This window comes from Hibiscus syriacus, unplaced genomic scaffold, assembly GCF_006381635.1.
Source record: "Hibiscus syriacus cultivar Baekdansim isolate YM2019G1 unplaced genomic scaffold, ASM638163v2 tig00110556_pilon, whole genome shotgun sequence".
Classification (NCBI taxonomy): domain Eukaryota; kingdom Viridiplantae; phylum Streptophyta; class Magnoliopsida; order Malvales; family Malvaceae; genus Hibiscus; species Hibiscus syriacus.
Window position 1 is genome coordinate 5,128,571 of NW_024062779.1, and position 26,198 is coordinate 5,154,768.

The window sequence follows — 26,198 nt, forward strand, 5'->3', positions numbered from 1 at the left end:
GCAAATTACAGGAAAACTATGAAATTTTTGTGATATTTTCTTGTTCTTCTTCTGTGGATTAAAGAGCCACAGAAGTTTTAGTGCATGATACATTGTGCAATTACAGGTGATGGTTGGAAATGAGGCTGCTACATACAACAACAAAAATACAAATGGATCTGTTTTATTTCCTTAACTATAGGAATATGTTACCTACTTAGAGTCCTCCATGCACGATGGATGGAAAATGGGATTAGACATTTAAAGCAGGCTGTCGCTGCTTTATCTCTGGTGCTCTGCAAATTTTTGTGAAAGAATGGTCCCAAAAATGTTGTAATATGGTCCATGTGATCCTAAGCTTTACGTTTAAGGACCAGCAGCTGGGTCTTCGGAATGACGTCTTTCGTATATTAGCTGATGAATTAATTGAGGACAATAAACCAATAGTTGAGGACCATTCTCAAAATTTAGCCACAGCCGAGGAAATAAGGTGGAGAAAGGTGAAAAACCAAGGTGCAACAGCCCGACCAAGCTGAGAAGTGAAAAGACACCTCAATTCAATTTCACACGATTATTATTTATAAACCATAAGCAAATATTTTTTTAAACAATTAACTATGTTAAATAAATAAAAAAGAATATAATAAAAGTTTATGAACTCAAAAAATAACGTTTTATTGTATTGAAATTCACCAATGATACTAACCAATTATTTTATCTGAAACGATAAGAGAACATAAACTAACACTTGAATAGTAAAAATAAAACCACATCAAAAAAGGATTAAAAATTGAGTTTAACACAATTCAAATATATCATAATAAAATAATTACAAGAGACTATCAATCAATGGCAGAGCCACGACTTAGTCATGGTGGGCATGTCTTCGTCTTGAAATCTGATTTTTTATTATTAATTACTTATTTTACTGATGGTGACCATCCTGATATCTGAATTTTCTTCGATTAATTACTTATTTTACGAATGGTGTCAATCTTGAAATTTTATTTTCCTTTTTAATTTAATTTAAGGAAAATAAGTAATTAATTCAATATATTCAATCTTGAAATTTTATTGTACTCATCCCATTTAAAAATTTTAATTAAATTAAAAAGGCTCTCTAATGATATTATGACATATATTATTGGCAGATTAAATATTTTGAATTAATTTGAGGTTATGACCAATTTGATAGATTGTGTAAGTAACAAGGACTAAATGTAAATTAGACCAAATTTATTAACTGTCACGTCAACAATTCCATTAACTGTTACGGCTAGTGACTTGATTGAATGCGTTTAAATAATTGGACGGTTTAACTGACGAGAATTCAAAAATGGTGGTCGAAATGAAAAGGGACTATAGTTGAATAGTCCCTTTTCATTTCGACCACTTCGGTCGTGCGAATTTGAATTTTTAATGAACAATAATATTTTTTTAATCATTAAAATTATTGAATCGATGATATTATTAAATAATATAAATTAGATACATGAACTTTATTAAAAAAAAGTTAAAATTATTCAAATGGTATTTTTTTTTCATAATTGATACTATGCAACTTTTTTTATTAAAGTATAGTCATAAATTTAATAAATCAGTAAACATATCATAATATCATTTCATCTCATCTCTTGGATGTAACCTATTTAGATATTCAGTTTTTTTTTCTTCCAATATCATTTTATGCCTTCATTAATCTAAATTTAAAATTAAATGATATGTTATTATCTTTAACTATTTTAAATAAATGTATCTGCAATTCAAGAATATAAGAACAGATTCTCTTGATTCTCCATTATACGAAAGCTCGCCATCTACGATTAAAATGTGTGGCAAGAAAGCATTCCTTGTAGAGAATCGTTTGCTTTAATCAGCGGCTTCAAATATTTTAGCAAAAACACACAGCATGCAGACCTCGAGTATGTGAAAACTAATCAGATGAATACCGTCCCTACACCATGCATAAATTTCAACGACAATATTCCCATTTACATTGAAATGTTGGACAGCATTTAAATAAATAAAAAAAGTATTGGGCATCCGCCATCCCAAGGGAATATATACCTTATTAGGAGGAGGGTTATTTGTTGCATGTTTACAATGTGTGAATAATTAATTAAGGCCTACCTCGTGTATCAAAACTTGTATCCCGATGGCCACCTCCCATTTATTTCTCAACATCACATGTTGGTTTAGAGCATGGACGAAATCACTCGGACCATACTGTTACAAAAAGATATCCAGCTGCAAGGCTAAAGAAGGGTCATTATCGATATGGTTTTGGTTCTTTGATGTGGAGCAATCTGCAGTTGCACCCACCAAACCTGCTTGTCGTGATAATAGAAAAATGTGTAAGCAGAGAGTTATAAATGGAATCTTGAAATGGGCCAGAGGCAGCTGAGCTTTCATGAAACAGCAAAGATGTAATGCATTTTAGATTCTTATCTTGATGCTAGACTGGGGTTGGGAGGATTTTTCACATCATTTGGGACCAACGATGGAGAAAATAGCCTATATACAAATAAATCAAGGGAAATCACAATCCATACACTATTGCATTGTAACCAACCTCCCCATTCACTATTCTTCACTTTCTCCACCACTACCTCACCTTCCATTCCTGCATTTTGAGCTATCAACGACGCTGGTGCAACAAGAGCCTGCATGCAAAAATAATTAATCACTATAATTTTAAAATTTAAAGAATAAATGTTCACCTGGTTATAGCACAAGAATTGCAACTACACTATGTCTTGCACTGAAAGCAAGTTCACGTTTATGACACATATTCAATGCGGCCTTTCATGTTAGACTGAGTTTCTAAAATGATTAAACCGAGTTCAATCATTACTCGTAGACAGCAAATCTTCAGAATGTTCACCTTCTGCAAAATGTCAGCTCCTATGCATTTTGAAGCTTCTCCTTAATTGCAGGAACACAACTTGAGAGATGAACTAATGTAGAACCACCACCAGGCACAATACCTTCCTCTAAGGCAGCAAATGTAGAATTATTGGCATCTTCAATTCGCAGCTTACGATCTTTGAGTTCGGTCTCTGTTGCAGCCCCCACCTTAATGACTGCAACACCACCAGATAGTTTGGCAATCCTTTCCGCTAATTTTTCCGAATCGTAGACAGAATCTGTCTCAGCACACTACAGGAAAATAGAGTTTTAGCGGCGTTTTTTTAGTCCTATAGCGGCGATTGGAAAAACGCCGCAAGAAGCGCCGCAAAAAATAGCGCCGCAAAAGTTAGCGGCGTTTGAGAACCAAAAACGCCGCTATAGTTCAAGATCTATAGCGGCGTTTTTGGAACAAACGTCGCAAAAGGTCGATATATATAGCGGCGTTTTTAGAACAAACGCCGCAAAAAGGTCAAGATCTCTAGCGGCGTTTATGGAACAAATGCCGCAAAAGGTCGAGATCTATAGCGGCGTTTTTGTAACAAACGTCGCAAAAGGTTAGATATTTAGCGGCGTTTTTGGATACAAATGCTGCAAAAGGACCGATCTATAGTGGCGTTTTTGGACACAAACGCCGCAAAAGGTTAGATATTTAGCGGCGTTTTTGGATACAAAACGCTGCAAAAGTACGGATCTATAGCGGCGTTTTTGGACACAAACGCCGCAAAAAGTCAGATCTATAATTACCATTCTTTAGCTAAGATTAATTGATATTTAATATTCTATATCATTATCTAATAATAATAAACTTAAAATTTAATTACGACACAAATTATATGCAAAAATAAATCAAATTTTATAAAATTAAATTAAAATGTAACATAGTTCAAGATTGTTCACTACAATTTATTCTAGGTTATTTCTCTTTCAATAGAATAAAAACATTGTTCACTAGAATAAAAAACAATCTTCTAGTGGCAATTTTCCTTTTGGCATGCAACTTCAATTGATTCTCTTCATCAGAAATGTACCTTCAATTCAAACAACAATGAAAACAATGGATTCAAATACAATATATTACAAGAAGATAAACTAGAAGAAAAAGCATGATTCTAAACAATATTACCTCCAAATTTCTTGCCTTCAAACATAAGTTCAAGCTAATGAGAAAAAATGTTAAACATTATCTTCTTTCTAAATAACTATGATACATGGCATATATCCACATATGCAAGCTAGCCAATGCATTCTGGAAGACCCCCATAATCAGATGGCATATGGAAAAAGGAGGAGAAATATAGATTTAACTAACATACATAACACTGTCAACCCTTAATGGGTACAATGCTTCAAACATTCCTAAGCAAAAAATGTTTGTGACACAGGTGTGATGCTTCTGATTTGGCATAGAAATGCTCGTGATAGTTCTATTGCATTTCAAGAATAACACCTAAAATTCAGAACTATGAACAGAGTATGGTTGGCAAGAAGCTGATAGCAAAACAATAGATAATTCAAACAATTAAAAGAAAAAAAGACAATAGCTAATAGACCAAAACTTCATAAAGAAAAAAGCTTCTAAAATAATTAATGATTAAAATCACAAAATGCAGGGAATGATTAAAATCACAAAATGCAGGGAAACAAGATACATTAATATAGTACATGAAAGACAAACATGTTGATTATAAACAATATTGATCATAACCATCAGCAATTATTGCAAATACAACAAGAAATAAGATAAAGAGGCCACTTTCCCAGCTGTTAGCAGTAACCTGAAAAAGCCTGATGATTTTGAATGATAAATCTAAAACTCTGAAAAAGCTTTAAAATAGTAGTAGTAACAGTTCAAAATCAATTTATTTTGACTCACCTGCAACACCTTTAAAGTCTGATGATTTTGACTCGCGCTGAACATAGACACAACCAAGACATTTGCTGTAAGAAACAAGCCAAATATCATTCATCACGCCAGTTCAAAACCAATTTATTTCTACTACACAGGAAATATAGAACTGGTAGGAAAGATACAAAACAAAAGAAACATATAACTACCAAGAACTAATTGATGCACACAATACTCTTTCCAAAACTGAAGATTCTTATTCTAATGTAAATGGTTCGCTTGCTAGACATTGTTACAACATAAGATGTGAAGCTTGTAGATTAGGAGAATGAGTGACATAAAAGAAAACTATTGACATAAGTCCCATAACTATATCAAGCTTTAAAAGGCAAAAAAATCAATTATGGCAACCAAACTGCAGACTGTTTTGCACCAAATCACGGGAGAAATTTACGAGGATAAAATTAACTCTCACCCGATAAGACCAATTAAGGGAAGTTTACTCACTGATCTCTTCAGCAATAAAATCCAAGCATTTCAAAGGAAAAAACCAAACAAGAGATATGTCAGTTAAAACATCAAAAGCTTACATTTTATACCATAATCAACTACTAAAATGAGAAGAGTGGAAAAAACCAGGCCTTTCTTGTTGTTCTGATTGTTTAGTACTCTGTAGAAAAATCATACACAGAAATATAAATTCAGGAAAATGTTGATCAAGCAATTACTTCTTGTGTTTAACTAAAGTCTGTCAGTTATCATAACTAAATGCATATGAATCATCTTAAATCCTACCTCGGTTTTTGAACTTTCTACCTCGGTTTTTGAACTTTCTTGGGTATTTGCTGAATCCTTATGAGTTTCATTAATCCAATAAAATCCTACCGTAAAAAGCAGCAACCTAGAAAGAAACCGACCCGACTGGACTATCACGGCTCGCCTACACCCACCCAAATGTGCAAAATCTTCCTGCTCATCCTCCAGATTCGGGGTCGAGAATAGCGTAAAAATTCTACAAATCAAGTAATACACGACCAAAATAGTCATTACCAAAACGAGACGTATAGGGAGAAGCGTGACGAGGGCGATGCCCAGCAGGAGTTTCTCTTTCAATGGCAGCTTTCCACATCCCATTGAACCGTACACGTCATTGCGCACGAAGGCTGCGCATTTCTTCTCGAGCTCCTGGATACCTTCGGCGGCGGATTCAAGGAGAGGGAGGTCGTCTTTGGAAGAGGCATCGTCGTCGTTGGGGTCGGATTCTCCGGTATTGGCCGGTTTTGAAGTAATGCCATTGAGTTTGGCATTGGGGCTGCGAAAGAGACGATTTTGGAAGGTCTAGAAATGGTCTTAGGTTGTCGGAGTTGCTAGGGGAGGGTTGGCCATGGAGGATTTTGGCCTCTGGTTCATTTTCTATTAAGGATAAAAAGAATAAGAGTGAGAGAGATGTAAGCGGCAGAAAGTTAGAAGGGTAAACATAACAAGGTTTTAGGGTTTCTTTAAAAAAATTAATGGGATTCAAGTGCGTACGTGTTTTGGGGGGTTTAGCCGCAGAAACGCCACTAAAGTACGGGTCTTTGGCAGCGTTTGCATAAAAACGCCACTAAAGTACGGGTCTTTGGCGGCGTTTGTATAAAAACGCCACTAAAGTACAGGTCTTTGGCGGCGTTTGTATAAAAACGTCGCTAAAGTACGAGTCTTTGGCGGCGTTTGTATAAAAACGTCGCTAAAGTACGAGTCTTTGGCGGCGTTTTTATAAAAACGCCACTAAAGTACGTGCATTTAGCGGCGTTTGTATAGAAACGCCACTAAAGTACTAGAATTTAGCGGCGTTTGTGCTTAAAATGCCACTAAAGTATAGTATTTAGCGGCGTTTATACAAAAACGCCACTAAAGTACGAGCATTTAGCGGCGTTTGTGCTTAAAACGTCACTATAATACATTATTTAGCGGCGTTTATATAGAAACGCCACTAAAGTACGAGCATTTAGCGGCGTTTGTGCTTAAAACGCCACTATTGTACATTATTTAGCGGCGTTTATACGAAAACGCCACTAAAGTACAGTAGGTAGCGGCGTTTATATACAAACGCCACTAAAACACAAGTATTTACCGGCGTTTGTTCAAAAAACGCCGCTAAAAGTGCCGCTAAAAACCCATTTTGCTGTAGTGGCAAGCTCCTTCTTTAGTTGTGCCACCCTAGATTGTATCTCATCCTTAGAGGCTGACTCAGCTATGAGTTGAGTTGAATCCTTGGTGATGATCACTTTTCTAGCAACGCCAAGCTGCTCCACAGAGGTATTCTCAATGCGCAAACCCAAATCAGTAGCTTGGTATTCAGCACCTACAGTTTACATAATCAATCAAACATTATAAAACATGGACTAAAGTTCCCATCTTTTTTATAAAAAAAAAATAACATGGCAGCTAACATACCAGTCATAATGGCAATATCTTGAAGGATAGCTTTTCTCCTTTCACCAAAACCAGGAGCTTTAATGGCTGCAACATTGAGTATACCCCGCAAATTGTTCACCACAAGTGTGGCCAGAGCCTCTCCAGTGACATCTTCAGCAATTATAAGCAAAGGAGATCTTAATTGAGTGGTTTTCTCCAACAGGGGAATTATGTCCTTTATAGCTGAAATCTTCTGATCAGTTACCAACACTCTTGCATTCTCAAATTCACAAATCAATTTCTCAGGATTTGTTACAAATTGTGGGGAGATGTAACCTCTGTCAATCTGCAAGTAGTAGGAAAAAGAAACCAAGACAACTCGAATAAAAATCAGATTTCAACTGCCACTAAGATTTCCAGGTTACTTCTATAGTAAGTGATAAAGAATAATACCGATGGGTTAAATATCGGCAACAAGGCATACCTCCATTCCTTCCTCAACATCAACTGTGGTCTCAAATGAGGAAGATGACTCAATGGACAAAGCACCATCAGGCCCAACTTTGTCAATTGCATCAGCAACCATTGTTCCGATAAGGTCATCATTTCCGGAAGATACGGACGCCACGGCTGAAAATAAGAAGCATAAGTACCCACATAAAGATAAATTGGGGGTTGATCGCTAGTGGCAAATAGTTTTGGTGCGCAGAAACGAATTATATTTATGCAGAATACCTTTGATATCATCATGATCTTTAACAGGCCTGGCCTTCTTTTTCCAGCTCTCCTACCAACCCTTGAACTGTTTTATCAATACCCTTCTTTACCGATACAGGATTTGCACCAGAGGTAACACTGAGAAGTCCTAGTTTTATTATTTCACGTGCAAGTACAGATGCTGTAGTTGTCCCGTCACCAGAAGTCATTAGTTTTACTAGCAACCTTCATCCTACAGCCAAAGAATAAACTAAAGATGTCAATTCCAATGATCATGTCAACGTGAGATCGTAGACATATTCAACATCAGAAGATTAATAGTAAAAGGATTGTGTGACCTCTCTGATAAGAGCTGCACCAGCATTTTCCATAGCATTAGGAAGCTCAATTGCTCGGGCTATAGTCACTCCATCATTAACTACTTTTGGACTTCCATATTCATCCAAGACAACATTCCTCCCTTTAGAATAGCCAACCAGTATATAGTTAATGCAATTGACACCAAAAAACAAGCATTTAAAGTCGATACAAAAACAGCCTGCAATATCTAAATTCTAAGTTGGAGAATATCGCAATTAGTTAAGGACATATACATACATACACCAGACGATTATGAGTCACAACCAAATCCTCTATAACATGCAAAACACGAATAACATAAACAGTAAACTTGAGAAAATATTTTAAACATTAGAACATAAATGAATACAATCTTTCATGGAAAAAACGAATAATTTTAATTTGTTGAGCGATAAATGCTTCTAGATCGTTCTTCCATTTCTGATTGGTCACCCAACGCTACATATTTATCAGTCACCATGCTATTATTTTTCTCTTCTTTTATTATCATATTATGTTTTTATCTAAATGATCATCAACGTTACATGTTTCCCTATTTTAATGAAAAAGCTAATATAATTCAGTATAATAATAGTTTTCATCTCAAAATCTATATATTTTATCAATTCAATTTTATTTATTTTTTTGAATAGTAGAGAGAGGGTAAACGTCCAGACACTGACTTCTCAAACGAGAGTAGGGGGACCATGAATATCCCGATGAAGAATGTCAAGAAGAGGTATCGAAAGAGAATAAAAAATAAACACAGAGCCATCACTAGGGGCAGGCTGCTTGGCAATGTAGTCTGTCGCATTATTCGTTTCACGGTAAATCTTCTTGAACTTGATAAACCAAGGCCGGTCCATGAGCTGAGCAATGGATCTCACCAACGCAAAAGGGCTGTCCACCAGCGGTGGGGAGAGTAGTTGAATAGCTGCAATACTATCCGTTCGAACAATGATTTTCTCATAGCCATGCTGCCATGCAATTTGGAGGCCATCGACGATGCCCCAAAGTTCAGCTTAATATGACCTAGGAATCTGCAGAAAGCCGCTAAACAGTCGCCCCTAGAGTTGCAAATCAGACCACCAATTGAACCCAGATTGGTGGAAGGAGATAGCGCACCGTCAGTGTTGAGACAAATCCATCCATCGTCCGGCATAGACCAACTAATCTAAGTAAACAAAGGGGCAGTAGGCTTAGGAGATGTGGTAATAGAATCTCCATAGAATTTACCCCATGAAATTCCAGCTTGAAAACAGCTCTTTATGTCAACATTTAGATGTTGAAAGATTCGATTATCTCTACCTTTCCACAGCTGCCACAAAATAAAAGAAAATAAGATATCCCATTCCCCATTAATGATGGAACAATGGGTATGGAGTCGAAGATTCTGCATCAACCATTCCTCGAGCTGAAGATTGAAGAAAGCAGGAAGGTTGTAACTAGCATTTACACTGCACCAGTGCTGGTGCGTCTAAGGACAATCACGGAGCAAATGGAGGAGAGATTCCGTCGCACAATTACAAGCCGAACAAGAGGAATCGGAGGCGAAACGTCTGGCACAGCGAATCTGGTTTGTTAGTAGTTTATCCTGCATAGCCAACCAAAGGAATCCGCAAAGTCTTTCTGGAACCTTGAGCTTCCAGGTTAAGGTCCACTGAACATCCTTAGCGTTCCAGTTTGCCTGATCCAGAATAGTGTACGCACTTTTAACTGAAAAACGCCGCTGGGGATCTTCTCGCCAGTACACACATTCTGGACCCAGTGAGGCAGCCGACGGCTGAATGCTTTGAATGAACGAAATCGCTGTTGGAACTAGCCAAGTAGGACACCTTCAATATACTGCCAATTCCAAGTTCCATTGGGGTTTAGCAGATCGCAGACAAGAAGATCATCATCAATAAGGGAATAGGATGCCGCATTGTCAAACAAGACACCAAACTGAGGAACCCACAAATCGTGCCAGAAGCGAATAGACTCTAGAGGGAAGAGCAACCAGCTCTAACGATGGATTGGAAACATAGAGCCATCATCCTGTACTTCTCTCGAAGGAGCCAGATCAAAAGCGACGTTGGGGAATGGACAAGGCCGTGACAAATCTTAAATATTAAAGCAAAATTATGGACCCTCATTTTCCTAATGCCAAGTCCGCCATGAAGAACCAACCGACTGGCATAAGGAATTCCAGTTAACAACAGACATACGCTTAGAGGAAGTGGTAGATCCGCATACGAATCGGCGTACCATGACTTCAATTTTGTCACACAGAGAAACTGGAAGGACACAAGACTGCATGATGAAGGTAGGACGGAAATGAAGTCTAATAATCTCAATATGAAACAACACCAATTATATACCTTTCAATAGATGCAACAGAAAGAGAAAGTGGTTTGTTATAATCGATGCTTGTGGTGAATGGGATGAGATGACTATACTGCTTCTTAAACGGATCACAACTTTATTTTTTGGGCTAAATTGTATTATGACCGGTGGACGGAAATGAAGTCTTCTTTAGGCCCAAAAGAAGCTTACGAACGCACAATGCTTCGACGGGAATGTTGTGTGGGGTTGTAACGCAAATTATATGGCATGTCATGATTTAATGTTAAAAGATATATGCATTCCTTATCGTTTCGATCAAGTTCTCTTCAGGTTGACACAAACAAACAATATGAATTGAAAACGATCATGTTGATGATTTTGTTCTACTATTTGTATAGGTCACCATGCTTCAGAAGATGCTAAATCAATAAGAAAATATGCATGAGATTCAGACCCTACTGCAGCATCAAAAGTTTGGCTCAACAGGTACAATGACTGTATCACGCGATGTATATTATGGAAAAGAATTTACTTCTCCTTTTGTATTATTCTCTTTTGCTTGATTTGTTCTTAAAAGCCCACGCAAAAACCCAGAGCTTATATGAGTTAACAACTAAGCAAATGTAATGACTGAGGATAGTATCTTCATTTTTATTTAAACCCGACTCATTTTATATCTACCGTTTGATTTTACCATTGCGGGGATATCTCCAATCTGGTGTGCCTAATACCCCATAAAAGTTGCACACTAATGAACAAGCTACTTTCCAAATTAGTTTCCAGTATCTGTTGGCTGGCGATGCAAACAAATTGTTTTCCAATTTTCCTTGATTAGGCATGAAAGAAAAAACGATATTACAGAATAGAAAATGAACAAACAGCTGAAATTGTTAGAGGAAAAAAATCACTTTACACTATACTTTTCAAAGATCGACTTAATCTCTCAGGGTGTATTACAGCAATACGCCAACAATTTTATAATTGTCGTCTTCATGATGTCGGCCATAGTAATTTTCATAAAATAGACGATGAGATTTCAACTGATATGCTGATTGAGCAAAAGAATAAAATCTGTTTCTTTCCACATCTGTCAAAATCAAGCGTGAGTACTGAAAGAACTCAAGGATGACCAGGCTGCCATATTTCCAACTCATCTAGCTGCCAAGGAGACCGAAATACCGGTCGGAAGTTTTACATTATCCGACCAAATCCTCGACTCAAGATAAAGTTTGGATATCTTCCCTGCCACGCGTCCCATATCAGGCCGTTGATCAGGATCCACGTGTACGCAATCCAACGCCAGACGTATCAGCTTCTCCGCCACCTCAACTGGAAACGAGTCATTCAACCTCCTATCAACCCACTTCCTCAACCCTCCCCTTCCCTCCGCCGCGGCTGCCGTCGCAGTATCCACCAATGACGTCCTTAGAAAATCACCGGTCCTTTTATCATGTCGATATTTCAACGGCTCCTTCCCGGATAACAGTTCCAAAATCACCACACCGAAGGCGTAAACATCTGATTTTTGTGTCATGATGCCGCTGGATCTGAATTCTGGCGACATGTAATCTCTCAGCGCTTCGAATTTCCTGCCCGTACTGTCGGATCTATTCAATTCCCTAAAACTCACATTACCTTCTTCAATTTCTGTTTCTAGTCTCGAAGAGCCGGTTTCTAGTGTTTCCTTGTCCGTTTCACCACAAAGCTGTGCCGTTCCAAAATGGCAAATCTTGGCTTTGAAAGAAGGCTCTGTAACAATAATGCTACTGCTTTTTATATGATTATGAACGATGCTGATTTTTAATCCGGTGCTATTGTGAACATAATCGAGACCGTGAGCGAGATCCGTAGCGACTTGAATTCGAGAAATCCACGTCGAGAGAACGGTAAAGCTCGGATTCCTAGGGTTTCTCAAGCACTCAACGAGATTTGATCCTTCGATGAACTCATAAACGAGGTAAATATAGTCGCCGGATATGGAAGCGCCGAGGAGTTTGATTATACTCATGTGATTGCTTCTACAGATGATGGATAATCGCTCTTTGAGTTGAGACTTCTGGATTTTGCGGCGAAACTTGCGTTGGAAAACGACAGTATCACGGCCACGGAGATTGCAGCGCCAGCAAGCGGCGGTAGAGGATGAATTGGATGAGAAACGCTTGGCTAAGAAGTTGTTGGTGGCAGCTCGGATTTCGGTTATGTCGTAGATGTGAGGATTTTCGGAGAGGGATTCGCGGAAGCTTGAAAGTGAACTTGGGCTTGAAATTGAAGTCTCCCACGACGTCTCTTTTGTGTAAGATGAAGCGGATGTGTAAGATACGGTAGTAGGACTAGATTGCGAATCGGAGGGAGACGAACTGAGGTGATTGGACGCAGTTCGAGGGGACCGACTCCAGCGAGTCCGTTGAGTCCGGGACGAGGTAGGTTCCGACGCGTTGGCCCCCATTTGGTTTTGCGCTGGGAAAGAGGAGAGGAGGGTGGAATTGAAAAGTCAACGAAACATAGGGTGAGTTTGGGGGCTAATTACTGGAAATTTGGCATAATGGATTGTATTATAGATGATGGGCTAGAGACGAGGGGGAGTGCGAATGGTGCTGCTGCTAACCTCCACATGTGAAAGAATAGCTCCTTGGATTCTCCTCAATCCTCCCCTCCCCCATTGGAGGGGAAGTCACGGCTTGTCGGTAAAATTAATGGGCCGTTAAAAAATATTAAAAAAACTAGTATGACATTCAACTCAAAACCTTTGATATTGATAGTTATTATTCTTTCATTTTCTTTCTAAGAAAATATTATTCAATGTTTATAGCAATTCACTAGAAAAAGTCAATTAATACCGTGGGATATCATTTTAGTATTAATTAATTTTTACTTAATATAAAAAAAGTAGTTTGAAGAAAATTTTCGCGATTTTAATTGTCGGTTTTAGCAAGAATATTGGCATCTATGAAGGTCTCCTTGTTGCTTTGAATTTTGCCATTGATCGAATCCTAGTGGAGCTGGACAGCTCCCGACCAGTTAAAATGATGGTTAAAGATGACCCCAAACGCAATCCGCTCTCCCTAGTGCAATCGTCCATGGGAGATTCGTTTCTAGTGGTTCTCAAGAAATGATAATTAAGTGGCCGACCGAATAGATAACCTAACCTCGGATCACCATTACAACCTGGTGTATTTCAACTCCCCCTGTGGACATGGTTAATCTTCTCTTCTTGTTTGCAGCCTCAATTCACTGGCTCGATGATTTTTAGTCTTAGCCTCTCGCCTTAATCGCTTCTCAATTAAAAAAAATGTTTAACAACTATCTTAATTATACATACTTCTTATTTTAAGTGTTTTAGATATCTTTTTGTTACTATTTTAAGATTTAATAGTCTACGTCCTTAATATATCATTTAATAAATACATAATTTGTGATTTGGGTTTTTTCCCCTAAAAATATAATCCTTAATTTTTTGTAAAAAGAATTCTTAAAATTTTTATTCCCTAGATTGTCAGATTAATTTATCATCATTTATTAACATGTACCGTCGAATCAATCACTAGTCACTACTAATTATCTCTTTCACCGATAGACTCTCGTTGCTTGATCGTTCTCTTGTCGTCGCATAAAATGCCTAAATTCCTAAATACCTTTAAACCGTGTTTCGTTGTTCACCAACTACATTCACTTAATTATCGTTCATTGATTTATCGTTTTTAAAGAAACTTATACTGCTGTCTGAACCGAATCAATGAATCAAATCATCTAGACATATTACAGTTTATTAGTTGATCATATTCCCATATGTAATGGAGTGATGGGAGGTAAGATAGTAGGCTGTCCCCAACGTCAGTTTGAGAGCAGCTTCCATGGAAGATCTCCGACAATCAGAATTATGAATTGCCCACAGTGGGACTCGATCCCACGACCACAAGATTAAGAGCCTTGCGCTCTACCAATTGAGGTAATTAATGCAACAAGAAGTGGGAATTGAACCAATATGATTTCGATGATAGAAAGTGTGGACGTTGATTATCAACTCAGTAGAAGCAAATAGACTTTGAAAATTGAGGAATTAGAGGTTTAAGACTTTTATAATTTTTTGTTTATTTTAAGAACTTGATATATTAGGGATTAAAGTTTTTTTAAATAAAGGAAATTAAAAATTATACATGTATTTATTAGATAATGAGTTTTTAACAAATATTATTGATTTAATATTAAAACAATAGTACAATGAGATATTAAACACACCATTGGGAAAATAAATTAATTACCTAAAATAAATATGTATATATATTTAGAGATAGGCATGAGACCCGAACTCGACGGGTTTCGACTTGATCGGGTCGAGGTTTTTTTAATTTTGGTCGGGTTGGGTTTTTTAAAGGTGATGTTCGGGTCTGATCGGATTCAGGTTTAGGGTAAAAATACCTGACCCAACCTGACCCAAAAAAATATAATTTTACATTATATATTTAGGACTAATTACAATAATATCTCTCTATATATATTATTTTTTTCCAATTAAATCATTAATTTTATTGAGTAAAAATAACATTTTTTATTGTTTCAGGTTTAGGGATGGCAACGGGCCGGGTATTGGTCCCCCTGTCCCCGTCCCCGTTTAAAAAACCGGTATCCGTCCCCGTTTAAAAAACCGTGGGGATTTAAACGGGGATCCCCGTCGGGTAATCGGAGAAAACCGCGGGGAAACGGGTATCCCCGTTTAGCATAAACGGTTATTTAAACGGGTATTGGGCCGAGTATTGGGTCGGGTATTGGGTCGGTATTGGGCTGGGAATCGGGCCGGGTATATATATATTTAAATTAAATATATATTTTTTATTTAAATTAAATTTATTAATATTATATATATATATATATATATATATATATATAAATAATTATTTTTAATATTTATCGGGTCGGGTATCGGGGTGGGTAATCGGGTAATCGGGGCGGGGATTACCAAACCCGTCCCCGTCCCCGTCCCCGTTTAAAATAAATGGGTTTTCCCCGTCCCCGTCCCCGTTTATCATCCCCGAACCCGACCCGTTTAATTCGGTTTTCGGTTTTCCCCGTCGGGTTCGGGTTTTTTTGCCATCCCTATTCAGGTCGGACTGGATCGAGTTCGGATTTTATCTCAAAAAATCAGATAGGGTTTGGGTCGGGTGGAGGTCATATATTTTTCAGGTCGAGTCGAGTCAGGTGAAAAATGTAAAATTACTAACCCAACCCATGCCCATCCCTATATATGTTATATAAAATATTTTTCATTCATAATATAATTACATTTAATATAAGCTGATTTTTTTAATAAATAAGTACTAACCGAATTATATTTATACTTTTTCCTTTTCTATTTTGATTTTTTTAAAAGAAAAAAAAAAGCAAGAACAATATGACAACTACACCAGATGTGGGAGTAACTTTGGGTTCAATTTTTTTTTCAATCCAAATATTTTTAATTTTTAAATTAAAAATAAGTTTTGGTTTTTATTTTTTATTTAAATATTTTGTTTATGTCAGTTTAAAATTTAATAAACTAAACTTGACTTAAATATTTTAAAAATTATTAAAATTTAAATATATAATTTAATAGATAGACAATAACTTTTATTGTTATTCTTAATCGCACTGGTCTGAACTTTTATCACGAGTGCAGGGGAAAGATGTTTGATCTGTCCCAACACTCAACAGTCAACAGCCTCGCTTTTAGTAAGTATTTGAGCCTTAGGACCGAAGAGCCTACACAGGCTACACTGTGTTTGGTTGAAAGTCGACCCAACCTTATCTTGAACCAAAAGTCTTGGTGGCGGCTGCAATATTTCACTTTGGAAGGTGGCAGTGGAGCCTTTTTGACAAATGAGACGCAACTTGCCACAATTTGACGCTCGATTCCCACCATTGCTTTGTGTTTCAAGCAGTTGACAAAGGCGGTTTTTGTTCTCCTTGCGGCCGTGTGGAAGGTAAACCAGTCTTTGAATGTGGTAAATCAACTTTTAAAACCCAAACACTTTTCAATTTAGTCTATCTCCGTAACCACTATGCACTTCAATAATATTTAGACTATTTTTTTTATCTAAGTGGTACAAGGAACGATTGTTCTCCTTACAAAAAATTTGTTCAAGTAATTATGTTTGCAGGGATTATATATATTTAATAGGTTATGAAAAATTTAAATAAATATTATCTAATAATTATCTGAAACTATTTAAGAAATAGATTAATTTTAATTTATTGGGGCTGAAGTATTTTTTCCAACACAGACATAATCCAAGTAGATTTTAGATAGTATGTGGACCTAATAGGGAAGAGTTACTTTTTCTGATCCTAAAAAAACATAGGCCTGGGAACATTTTAAACCTGAGTGCAAAATAGAAACGGCCCAAACCTAAATAGATTATAGACGAAATAGATGGACCAAATTAGCTCCGCATATAATCATCACATCCAATTTGAAGCTCACGATTAGCAGCCCAACACTAAAGGATTTCTGCCCCCACCACATTTTTTTGGTCGCACACATGATTTTGGTGGATGAGTCTTTTAGTGGGAATTTTTACATACATAAGAACTCGAACCTGAAACATTACTTAAGCAATATCAAGTTACTTACTATTCAAACCAACCCGTTGATTTGGCCCACCACTTATTTAGCAACCGGGAACCACATAATTTTTTTTTCATTCTTGAAAAGGGGATTAGCGTGGGGCCATAGGGTTCATTTGGAACGTGCAAATGTATTTTTATCCATCATATATTTGATTGTCCATCTTGCTCCCCACCAAGACCATGAGCCGGGGATTTCTCTTTTCCCTCCTATGGCTTCCCTCTTAATGCTCTTGGATTTCTATCATCACTTTGCTGAATTTAGTATGTGGTTGTCAATGTTTTTATCAAAGGCCTTTTCATATCATCAACCACATGAATGGGCATTGGTGAATCTCACTTGCCAAAACTAAACTCGCGTTTTCTCTCTCTCTTAAGTTCCAGAAATGCTACACTAAGTGACCTATAGTTCCTCTACTTGCAAGTAAAATTATTTATGGCTTCATTCTTCTATTAAACATAACTCTTTCTTTTAGACTTGTAATTTTGATATATTCATGAGAACTTCCAACTCCATAACTAGTGTTAAAAGGGTATGTATATTATTTTTATTTTTAAACATATCAGGTAATTATTACATATTACAATCTCTTAACCCTATTTATAAAATTTATTTTTTAAAAAAATAAAAGAAAACTCAAGTTCACATAAATTTTGGTTACAAGTAAAGTAAACAGATATGAATCATGTGATTATGGAATCAAAACTTTTCCCCTTTTGAGGGAAAAATAGTAAAAAAAGTCAAAAACAACAGTAACAAAATGCTTAATCAGAACAGTATTCGATTCCCCGGACCATACAATGAAATGAAATAAAAAGCTTCATGATCATCAGATTCCCCTCAAAGACAAATTATATATGCTTGTTCGAGTTAATGCAATCATCGCAAGATTCATCATAATCCATACAAAGATTATATTTCAAAGAACAAAACCACTTGCCTATCATTGATCTGTACAAAACCTAAAATCATGATTGAAGAGTAAACAAGTCTCAGCCTTTCAAACAACATTCGAAACCTTGCTCTCCGTTCTTCATGTTGATCAGGGTTATATTTGAATACCGACAGCTCTGTTTTTCATTGCGTTAAACATGGAAAAAGTTGATGTACTTTCGCTTCATTATTTAATAGCTTGTTTTCTTGCAATTAGTATTGTCTTATTGTCTCTTGCAACTGGAAGTTTGCACTGAACTTTTTGCTACCATGGACAATGAAACTTCACATCAAGGTAAAAAAACAAATAGATTCAATTTGATACAAGTTTTCACTTTTTTTAACCATAGATGGTTTTTTCAGACACGAGCCACATGATCACAATGGGCCAATACAGTGCTAGTCCAGTGGTTTCCATGAAAGTACACGTCTCCCACATAGAGGGCAGTTGAGTCAAGTGAAGAAATCGAAGAAAATATTGGCCAGCTGCGGGTTACTGAAGAACGGGGGCAGCAACGTTATTCTCCCCCCCCCCAAAAAAAAAAGATAAAAGCAAAGATGTAGGGATCATATGATGTGACCGCCATAAATGGAAGAGACAACCCTTGCAACAGAAAGAAACCGAGGGACCCTAAAAAACAGTTTCTCTGCACTGACCAACTAGGTCAGGCTAATGTCAATCTTCAATGGCTATCGTCAATCTGCCTATTGTTCCTTTCGCAGATGCTTTTCATTTCAACCTTAGTACTTTATTACTCCTATATGTTATTTTATTAATCAGTAAATAAAAAGTTATATATTTATTCAAATGAGCACAAATACAGGCTTTGCCGCCATGATAGACTTTTCTTACAAGCATCTATGATACCGGAAATGCTCACGAACGATGATTAATATACGATTAAAAAAAAGATGGTATCAATTTTATTATTATTATTTATAATAAAATCGGTAAAATTTATCGAAAACATCATTGTTTCTGTCAGTTTTATTATTATTTTGACATTTTACCGGATTTTTTAACAAAACCAGTAAAAACGCTATTTGTTTTGTTATTGTTCTGCATAACAAAATCTATAAAAATTACCAAAAATAATATTATTTCTTTCGGTTTTGTTTTTTACAGGTTTTGTTATTGTTTGACATTTTACCGGAAATATTAAAAAACATTGATGTTTTAGATAGAAATAATAATGTTTTAGATAACTTTTACAGGTTTTATTACGCCCAACAATAACAAAACGGCATAACAAAACTAGTAAAAATAAACTTTTTTAATGACAATTAGTAAACAAATATTTATTTTCAACATTTTATCCAGTATGGTTTTCAAACATAAAGTTTCTAAAACAGTGTCGATACATTTATTGTAAGTATCGATCATCAAAACGTCGAAGCCAATTATTATAAAATAATAGGTAAAATATACTGGTTTAATGAGAGAACAAGTAAACATATGTGTCGATACATTTTCTAAAAGTATCGACCCCAAAAATATCGAAACCGATAATTACAATGTAATAGGTAAATTTATAATATACCCGGTAGAAATATACTGAATTTATGAGAAAATAAGTCTATATAATGTATTGACACGTTTTAAATTTGTGTCGATATTTTTTTCCAGAATGAATGTCTAACGAGGTGCACACATAAAGTGTCGATACATTTAAAATTATATCGATCCCAAAAATATCGAAACCGATAATTATAATGTAATAGGTAAATTTACAATGTTACCGATATAAATATACCGGTTTAATTAGAAAATATGTCAATATAAGCGCTACCTAATATGTTATTGTATTTGATAATATTTTCGGTTAAATGTCTATTTTATTATGTAAGCGCTATCTATTACATTATATAAGTGATATCTAATATGTTATTGTACTTAATAATATTTTCGATCACTTATTTAACCAATCACGTCGTTTTTTATACGTTTTTTAAGCGTTGCACAACATAACTTCTCATATGATACAGGTTGGAAATCTAAGAAGCTAATTTTTTTTTAATTCAATCAAAAAGATTTTTTTCTATAGTCGGAAATATTCCTACAAAGAACATTTCTGTGAATTTATTTTTAACATATGATAATCAATTAAAGGTCCTGCTTGTTGAGAGAGTCCAAATACAAGACAGAAATGGCAGAAGATATGATTGATATTTCAAGGTAAATCAAAATGACTTTTACAGATACGTATGTCATTCAATGCCTTGTAAGTATTCCTTGATGTAATTTCGTTTCTATGATTTAACTCTATGGTCTTTTGTGATTTTTCAATATATGAATCAGTTACAAGTAGGTAGCTATATTCCATATCAACTCCGATGCAGCAATGTTAGTCGGTGAGATTGCCTGACATGAAATCTAAGGCGGAGTTTGTCCAAAAATATGTATGATACCAGTCCTTTAATACCATATATATTTAACAGTTTGGCTAAAAAGAGAGAAATTCAACAGAGGTTAATTCTTATTCGTAAATTGAAGGACTGTTGCTAAAATAAATAAATATTCCGGTTTTCCCCTCTGATAAAGTATTAACAACCTCAAAATGGCAACCCTGTTAATCCTTGGATTAGACTGTTATCCAGAGAAAAGCAATTGGGGGGGGGGGCGTAAACTTCGATAGCCAAAGGACATCATCACCGTCAAGTGTTGCATCTCGATATCTTTAGGTTTAAAATCAGACGTCAGCTACAAATTTGGTTTAAATGATGATGCATGTATGATAGGGACTGAAAGAAACTTACCTATTGCCATACAAAAAGAGGAGGAAATGACCGCCTTTTATTCCCTTCAATTACTAATTGCTTTTATCGGTAATAGGTAAGCGAGGAGTTTATAAGCAAAAGATATCTGTGGCGGTCGGCATTGAAAGGATAGTATAAGTACAATAACATATTAGATAGTGTTTATATAATAAAATAAATAGCGTTTATATTGACCTATTTTATAAGTAAATCCGATATATTTATACTGGTAACATTACAAATTTACATATTATATTATAATTATCGATTTTGATATTTTTTAGATCGATACTTTTTATAAATGTATCGATACTATATACGTTCACCTTTTGTCATTTATAGACCGATTTTGTCATATTTTTACATGTTATATTGTTATGGATCGATACATTTTTATAAAGTATCGACACTTTATTGGCGCTATAACTTCTTCTCTTTTAAATTCCAAAAGTGTCGATACGTATAATAAATTATCGACACTTTAGCGCTTTACCTGTTTTGTCATTTCGAGACCGGTTTTGTCATATTTTTACATGTTATATTGTTATGAATCGATACATTTTTATAAAGTATCGACACTTTATTGACGCTATAACTTCTTTTCTTTTAAAAAAGGTAACATTTACATGATATATTGAAAGAGTCCATAATTTTTATAAAAAGGATCAATACTTTTTTTAAAGTTATGTAATTTATGTTTCAATCCTTTTTTAATAGTGTTTCATGTTTTCCACCTACAATATTAATTTAATAATTTCATTTACACAAAAAATTATTTGATTGTTTTGATATTTTATAAGATATTATTTAGAATTTAAATTTAACAATATTAACCAAAGATAATTATACATATGTAATATATATGTTTATTGTTTTTAATTTAATAATAATATATATCGTAACATAAAAAATAAATCATTAGATACATATAATTACTAAATTGATATTCACTCAAAAGATAACCTTAAATTAATGTTTTCCACAGTGAAATAAGTATGAACACTTTTATAAAAAGAATAGATACTTTACAATATAAGCGCAACCTATTACATTATATAAGCGCTACCTATTACATCATATTTTTATCTATTATATTGTACAATATCGATCCTTTTTATAAAAAGGATCGATACTTTCAACATATTAGGTAATATTATGATAAAAAAAAGGTAAAATTTACCTGATATGTTGAAAGTGTCCATACTTTTTATAAAAAGGATCCATACTTTTTTTAAAGTTATGTAATTTATGTTTCAATTTTTTTTAATAGTGTTTCATGTTTTCCACCTATAATATTAATTTAATAATTTCATTTACACAAAAATTATTTGATTGTTTTGATATTTTATAAAATATTATTTAGAATTTAAATTTAACAATATTAACCAAAGATAATAATAAATATGTAATATATATGTTTATTGTTTTTAATTTAATAATAATATATACTGTAACATAAAAATAAATCATTAGACGCGTATAATTACTAAATTGATATATCTTAAAACTCACTCAAAAGGTAACCTTAAATTAATATTTTTCACAGTGAAATAAGTATGGACACTTTTATAAAAAGGATAGATACTTTACAATATAAGCGCTACCTATTACATCATATTTTTACGTATTATATTGTAAAGTATCGATCATTTTTATAAAAATGATTAATACTTTCAACATATCAGGTAACATTATGAAAAAAATGTAAAATTTACATGATATGTTAATTTACCTATTACATTATAATTATTGGTTTTGATGTTTTTTGGGTCGATACTTGTAGAAAATGTATTGACACATATTTAGGTAGTTATTGTACATACCAAAATATGTACTGCGAATTTAATTTTGTACCCACCCTTTAACTACCACTACCAATACCACATCCTATTGAAAGCAGCACGACTGAAACATGTTCAAAATGAACCTTTGCTTACATCTTCATAAACTCCAGAACCACTGAACTTCCACAACAAAATTTTTGCCATGGATCATACAGATGTAGACAATGTGAAGCCAACCGAGGAAAGCCATGAAGTACATAATGTTGATGAATCTGACATATTAGTTGGTCAACTCTTCTGTTCACGTGATCAAGCTTGGTACTTTTACAAGGGATTCGCATGAGAACATGGGTTTAGTGCACGTAAGGGAACAACGCGGCTTGACATGGAAGGGAATGTGAAGACACAAGAATTTTGTTGTTCCAAAGAAGGGTTTCGAGTATCAAAAGTCAATATTGTTGATCGTCAACGTGCTCATACGCCAGTCACAAGAACAGGATGTAAGGCTAGAGTCTTAGTTACAACAACAAATTCAAACGATCAGTGGGTTATAAGTAAGTCTTATCAGAAACATAATCATGCATTGTGCACACCTGCTATGACACCATTTATGCATTCTAATAGAGTTGTAAGTAAGGCTGATATCGATGAGGCAACAACATTGAAAGAGGTCGGTGTTGGCACGTCACAAGTAATGAACTATTTAACGCAACAGGCAGGGGGCTATCATAATGTTGGATTTATACATAAAGACCTCTACAATGCACTTCAAAGAGGTAAAGTAAAGGAAATCGTCGATGGGAATGTGAATGCGCTTATTGCCTACTTTGATTATAAGAAACATGATGATCGCGAGTTTTTTATGACATACTCGGTAGACGAATCGGGGGTATTGTATAATCTTATTTGGTCGGATTCTACATCGAGATCGGATTACACATACTTTGGTGATGTAATTGTGTTCGACACAACGTACAAATATAATTTGTATGGTCGACCAATTATGCCTATTGTCGGTGTCAATCATCACCATAACACAATTGTGTTTGCCACTGCCATAATCGCTGACGAGACGTCTCAATCTTTCGAGTGGGTGCTACAGAATTTTTTAGAAGCCATGATGAATAAATCACCTATTTCAGTTGTCACCGATGGGGATAGGGCTATGCAGAGGGCTATCAAATCTGTTATCCCTTATGCTAAGCACATATTATATTATTGGCATCTTTCTCGCAATGCACAAGCTAACATTGGTGACCTAAAGTTTACAGCAGTATTCTCAAAATACATGGTTTCCTGGTGGACAACCGAGGAATTTGATATTCAATGGCGTTCGGTTGTTTCAGAATTCAACGTCCAAAAGCATCCATTGGTGATTGACAAGGGAAATACACGACACTTATGGGCACAAGCATATTTATCCGGTCATTTCTTTGCCAATATTCGCTCAACACAAAGGTGCGAGTCTATAAATGCTTCACTAGCGATTGCACTAAAACACAAGAAGACATATTTAGATGTTGTTCGTGCAATTGAAGATGGAATTAGTAGAATGCGTATGAACGAGTTGAAAGCAGATTACTTAAGTTCCATACGAAGCCCTCCAGATCACAAAACTGGTCGACCTTGAAAGCCATGCCGCTGTGATTTTTACCCGCGAATCTTTTCGTACGTTCCAAGATGAACTTATACGGGAGACATTGTACCGGATTGAGGCAGAGATTAAGTCTTTATCAGATGAATGTCAACATTATATTTTGTCAAAGTACGCAGAAAAAAATAGGAAATTTGAAATTAGTTTTGATTATCGTACGAAAACTCTAATTTGCTTCTGCAAAAAATTCGAGACCGTTGGACTTCCGTGTCGCCATCAACTTCACATTTTGAAGCACTTGGATTACACATATTTTCCTGGGACTTTGATTCAAAGTAGGTGGACTAATGATGCGAAGGCTTCTGCACCCAGTTATGTTGACATGAATGTGTTTCCAGAAGTGATGCAAATGGCAAGGTTCGCTGCTCTACGTTCAACGTCAAGTAGGTTATGCTACATTGCATCAAAGACAGACGAGTCTTTCAAAATGGCAAGAGATGAGATGAAAAAACTAATAGAAGAATTACAAAACTCGTTTGGTTTGAATGATTCAGTCAACCAGAGCATTGTAGTAAACAACGTTCGTGACCCTCAACGAAAACAACGCAAGTGAAAAGAAGTGCCGAAGAACAAGGTCGAGAAGAAAATTAGGCGATGTAGGTACTGCAACTGTGAGGGACATAACAAACTAACATGTCCTCAAGTCAAGCTCACTTTGAGTACAAGCACACATCATACATCAACTGATTTTTTCGAAGACGGAATGGAATGACAACGATCTCCATATATCGTAAGTATCAACATGACTCCTATTGTGTATAAGAAACATGTACATATAAATATTGAATAAAGGAAGAAAAACCGCGTTACTTAAAAGTATGGACACAATATTAAAAAGTGTCGATATAGGTTGTAGACCTATTCTCTCATAAAACCGGTATATTTATACCGGTTATATTACAAAATTACCTATTACATTATAATTATGGGTTCCGATGTTTTTTCAATCGACACTTTTTGAAAAGGTATCGACACTTTTTTCATCCATTCTAGACATAAAGTTGCGACACAATATTAAAAAGTGTCGATATAGGTTGTAGACCTATTCTCTCATAAAACCGGTATATCTATACCGGTTATATTACAAAATTACCTATTACATTATAATTATGGGTTCCGATGTTTTTTCAATCGACTTTTTGAAAAGGTATCGACACTTTTTTCATCCATTATGGACATAAAGTAGCGACACAATATTAAAAAGTGTCGATATAGGTTGTACACATATTCTCTCATAAAACCGGTATATCTATACCGGTTATATTACAAAATTACCTATTACATTATAATTATGGGTTCCGATGTTTTTTCAATCGACACTTTTTGAAAAGGTATCGACACTTTTTTCATCCATTCTGGACATAAAGTAGCGACACAATATTAAAAAGTGCGATATAGGTTGTAGACCTATTCTCTCATAAAACCGGTATATCTATACCGGTTATATTACAAAATTACCTATTACATTATAATTATGGGTTCCGATGTTTTTTCAATCGACACTTTTTGAAAAGGTATCGACACTTTATGTTGACATTTTTTGGGGTATATTGAAAATTTACCCATTACAATATAATTATCGGTTTCGATGTTTTTGGGGTCGTTACTTTTATATATTGATCGACACTTTATGGGAGACTTTAAGTTTGGATACATTATTGAAAACGATTATAAATATACTGATATTTCTAAGTATGAAAACTTTGTCGTGGATATCATGGAAAACAATTCTTTAATAATGTGTTTCGATACATTTCCAAGCAGATGTAAAGTACATTAATAACTAGTATTGATATTTCAACAATCCTCAAATGTATATGTATACAGAGAAGCAAATATGGAATAATTAATGAAAATATACACATAATATAATCAAACCAAAAGATACATACACAATAATGTTCAAATAATGTACCGACAAACGAAATTAATCCGATGAAAAAGGATTATTTCTAACGA

The 26,198-nt window shown here is 35.1% G+C and overlaps 1 protein-coding gene and 1 pseudogene across 1 annotated transcript; both read right to left on the reverse strand.

The window, feature by feature from the left end:
* Nucleotides 1-2,518: 2,518 nt before the first annotated feature.
* Nucleotides 2,519-9,340, reverse strand: LOC120131537 (annotated as a pseudogene).
* Nucleotides 9,341-11,461: 2,121 nt separating this feature from the next.
* Nucleotides 11,462-13,035, reverse strand: LOC120131362 (lysM domain receptor-like kinase 3). Its single transcript, XM_039148372.1, has one exon. The coding sequence runs from the start codon at nucleotides 12,957-12,959 to the stop codon at nucleotides 11,664-11,666; it is 1,296 nt and encodes a 431-aa protein (XP_039004303.1). The 5' UTR covers nucleotides 12,960-13,035; the 3' UTR covers nucleotides 11,462-11,663.
* Between the last annotated feature and the right edge of the window lie 13,163 nt (nucleotides 13,036-26,198).

What these genes read in the sequence shown, in the direction of transcription:
- LOC120131362 (XM_039148372.1), bottom strand. Translation starts at nt 12,959, where the DNA reads ATGGGGGCCAACGCGTCGGAACCTACCTCGTCCCGGACTCAACGGACT.